General features: G+C 39.0%; 1 protein-coding gene across 1 annotated transcript; it reads right to left on the minus strand.

Annotated features, from left to right (window-relative positions):
• Nucleotides 1-2986: 2986 nt before the first annotated feature.
• On the minus strand, nucleotides 2987-3808 carry LOC147514615 (uncharacterized). Its single transcript, XM_086592636.1, has one exon. The coding sequence runs from the start codon at nucleotides 3806-3808 to the stop codon at nucleotides 2987-2989; it is 822 nt and encodes a 273-aa protein (XP_086448762.1).
• Between the last annotated feature and the right edge of the window lie 395 nt (nucleotides 3809-4203).

Genomic DNA, 4203 nt, shown 5'->3' on the forward strand with positions numbered 1-4203 from the left:
TCATATTTATTATACACATAATTTGTCTAAATGTAATGATATTAAGGGGTTAAAACTACAGTTTTGGGCTCTTATCAAACCACCCCCAAACATCATTTTGCTTGTCCTCAAGCAAATATGAGAAATTAATATAAGTGACCAAAAATGGAGTTCTAACTAATCTCTTTTCGCCGAGTGCGATTGCATTGACCATATGCAACAAGGCCTTAAACCACGAGGAATTCCCTAGTGGATGAGTTATAGCCTCGTGACAGTTTTCCAGAGAAGGTACTCACAAACTTCATATATACTACAACGACTAAGAAATAAAATTATTGTTTCCTACTTTATTCTCAGATATCTATACATTTCACTAAGCGAATCTACGAATAATCAAGTCGAAATCTAAGCTAATACGTGCGTAATAATCAATCATCTACGAATAAACATATATACAATAAACTATGCTATGAAATGCAATAACAGGTCCGTTTCTGAAACTTTGGAATAGCGTCCTTAAGTAGGTCCTCACATATATGTCAAGACAAAAACCACTCTGATTTTTCCACTCAAGTTTCGCTCACTCTAGTGTGCAGTGGGCACACTTTACCTTACAATCTCAATGACACACAAGGAAACCGAAGTCGATCAAACACATTTGCCACTTACTATCACACTAACCTATTCCTAATTGAGTTAGATGTCTTTATTAGGTATTGCGGGAATTAGGTGATGGTTTAAGAAAGAAGGAAATAGATATTCAAAAAGAACAAGTCTGAGATGATAGAGTCTTCATATTATGTAACTAGAAAAAACCTTGTTCTTTACTTTGCATCTACACTTTGTTTCCATCCTTAGCCATTTTTTTTTTCTTTTGGCTTTTGACTCCTTTGATTGTGTTTTTGGAGTTCTAACTTTTTATTTTATTTTATTTTTTCTTTTCTTTGGATGGAAACTTTTTTTTCTTTTTTCTTTTTTTTGCTTGGTAAGTTAAAAATATATTAAAAAAGAATGGAAAAGAATTACAAGTTTTCTAGGCAGTGCTAATGCCCATAGTCACCCATGCATGGCGCACATACAAACCGTAAGGCACCTCCTATTTATATATCCATAGGGGTCTGCCATTACAAAATATGATCTCGTTATTAACCAGTCAAGACGCTCTCTTAGCAATGATGTCAGCCGCTTGGTTGGCTTCCCTCCAAGTATGGGTCACTAGCAGGGAAGCACATGCACGAGAGCATAGTTTTCATCTATTGAGAAGTTCCCATGTCATAGATGATGAGTTGGCAGCAGTTACCACTGCTGATGAGTCGGATTCCACCCACAGGTTATTCTATCCCCTTGACAAAGCTGCCTCCACCCCTTCAACTATGGTTGTACATTCAGCTAGATAACATGTAGTGTTGCCCAATCCTCGACCCAGAACGTATAGGAAGTTGCCATTGTGGTCGCGAAAGGAGACCCGAAAACCCCCAGGCCCAGGATTGCCTCTTGCTACACCGTTAGTGTTGAGGTTCACTTGTGCTATGGCTGGTGGTATCCAAACACAATGAATCCTCCTTCTCGCAGCAGCAACATTCATATGGATACCCCATTCGTTCAGAATTCCGGCATCAGACAGCTCCATGTGTCCTTTTGAGAGGTAAGAAGTCGTGATGATATGTGATCATACAATACCCTCGCAAAAGGCTTTTGATACTGCTTTGTCTTGAAAGAAAATCCTGTTCCTATGTTTCCATAAGTCGGTCATGTAGGAACCGTTATTTCAGATGAATATTTCTACAAACCGTGAAAACCACACGCAGCGGAATTAATGGTTCTCATGATTTTGGATATGAAAACATACCTTTTAGATCAGCTTCTTGATATCTCTGAGAATCCAATAGTTATTAAATCAGCAACCACCTCTTGATCTTCTGTTGTATTTCTTTCAATAGATTGGACGTTGTGTGGGCAACGATCTACCAACTCCCTTCTTTCCTACAAAGTTAGAACCAATTTGGATCTATTTTTTCTTGCCTCTCTTTTCAATCAAGAATGAATAGTAATTTTCAGCCAAGAAGAAAGGTTTCTATTTATAAACTACAACAGGGACCATGAGGAGAAATTAGGGTTGGGCCTCCTGACGGGCTTGGGCTTCCCATGTTCGCCCAGAACACATTGCCCAAGTCCGTCAACAAATGGCTTATTCCATTAAAGGCCATTGTTGCACTACCGCCCTAATCCCAAATTACGTGTCAGCATTTATTGGCTCCATATTATATTCTCGTTGATCTCCCCGTGTTTAAGATATCGAATGCCCGTTGATTAAGTCAAGTTACTGACAACTACATTAATCAACTTCTTATATCCTTGAGTAATACCACTCAACCTCATTGTCATGTCGGATCAAATCCACCTGCAGGGTTTACATGATAATCCTTATGAGCTCCTCAAGGGGCCATCACCAGCCCGACTTCTTGCGGGACACGAATTCCTTCTATAATCAACAACACACCTTACATACAATGTCATTACCCAATCCATCGAGTTTGTTGATTCACAAATGAATCTCACTCATTGATGATTTAAAGCATTGTACAATGCACTTAAGTGTCCATTATTATATCCTGATTAGGAGGACAATCAACCATAATAACAGAGGCGTTTGTTCTCTTATATAGTCAGTATAAAGATAAACAACCTCACTTGATTCTGTTCAATACACACAAAGTGTACTAGTGTAATCATATAGTCAAGATAGACTAATACCAGATTATACTACAACCTTACCAATGGTTTGTCCAAATCCATCTAGGTTGTGAACGATTACTTATACTTGATAAGGTACTGATGATATGATCTTCTGTGTGTCCACACCATATCATCTACAACATAAAGTATTAGACACATGCATATAACTAATAACAAATATAATATGCATAACATTTGCCCATATGATTCTCATTCAAAATATAAAGAATTAGAGTTAATACAAAAGTAATGCTTTTAGTATATAACCCTATCAGGTCATGCCTCCAAAAACTTCAACAGTCCATAGATGTACAACTCTCGGGCTGCTATTCTTACTCAGTTTAATGGCTTCCTTCATGTTTGTGAATGTCCCTCTGAACTTGAATTTTCCGGCTAGCCAATTCCATATTTCTTTCGCAAGCACACACTCCCAAAGAAGGTGAATAAGAGACTCTTCTTGAGCGCCACAATTTCTACACTTAGACACGATAGTGACTCCCCTTTTCTTGATGTTCTCATCCGTAGCAGTAGCTTTTGAGCAGAGTTTCCAAACTGTACCTGCGTGTTTGGGATGTATGTAGGAATTCCATACATGTTTGGACCAGTGTACTTTAGGCCTCTTGAATCTGATTTCCTGGAATGCACCTTGAGCAAAGAAGTGTCTTTTAATGTTGGGCCACCAAACCAAGTAGTCCTCATCAGTGGATTTCTTCACATCATGAAGGCTGAGTCCTGCAAGGTGCAGCAAATGTGTAATGTGGGCCGGGCATCTGAGAATAGGACCTTGAATAAGGCTTTCGAGTTTAAGAGTGCATCCTTTTAGAGCCTGGTCTGGTAAGTTCAAACTTTTCTGAATGGAATGTTTCCCTGCCCAATAGTCCCTCCACAAATCAATCTTTGCACCATTTCCAATGACCCATTGGCATTTTGTGTCAATCTTCTGTAAAGCTTTCTTAACCCCTGGCCAAACAGAAGATGGCTTGTAGTAGTTTATAAGAGCACCTTCCTTAGTAAGGAACTTCAATCTCATGAAGGAAGAGAAAGCATCAGACCCAGACCTGAAGGACCATGCCAGTTTCATTAGCATTGCCATGTTCACTTCTCTCAGTTTTCAAATGCCCAAGCCACCCTCTTCATAAGGTTTGCAAACTTTATCCCAACTAATTATAACAACTTTCTTCTTTTGCAAATATCCTGACCATAAGAAATTTCTCATAGCTCGCTCGGCCTCTTTCATAAGAGATATTGGCCACTTGTAGATCGACATATTGTGTATGGGGATACTAGAAATCACTGCTTTGATTAGAACACATCTTCCTTGGAAGGATAGCAACCCTGCCTCTTGGTTGGCGGATTTTTCTGATTTTGTCAAGTAAAGAGCAAGCATTTGCTCTCGTAACTTTCCCTTTGACAAGGGGTACGCCTAGATACTTCTCTGGGAAGCATCATTCTTCAATCCCCATTTCTAGAGTAATAGCTCTTCTCCTG

Source organism: Coptis chinensis, chromosome 2 (genome assembly GCF_015680905.1).
Source record: "Coptis chinensis isolate HL-2020 chromosome 2, ASM1568090v1, whole genome shotgun sequence".
NCBI classification, from domain to species: Eukaryota; Viridiplantae; Streptophyta; class Magnoliopsida; order Ranunculales; family Ranunculaceae; genus Coptis; species Coptis chinensis.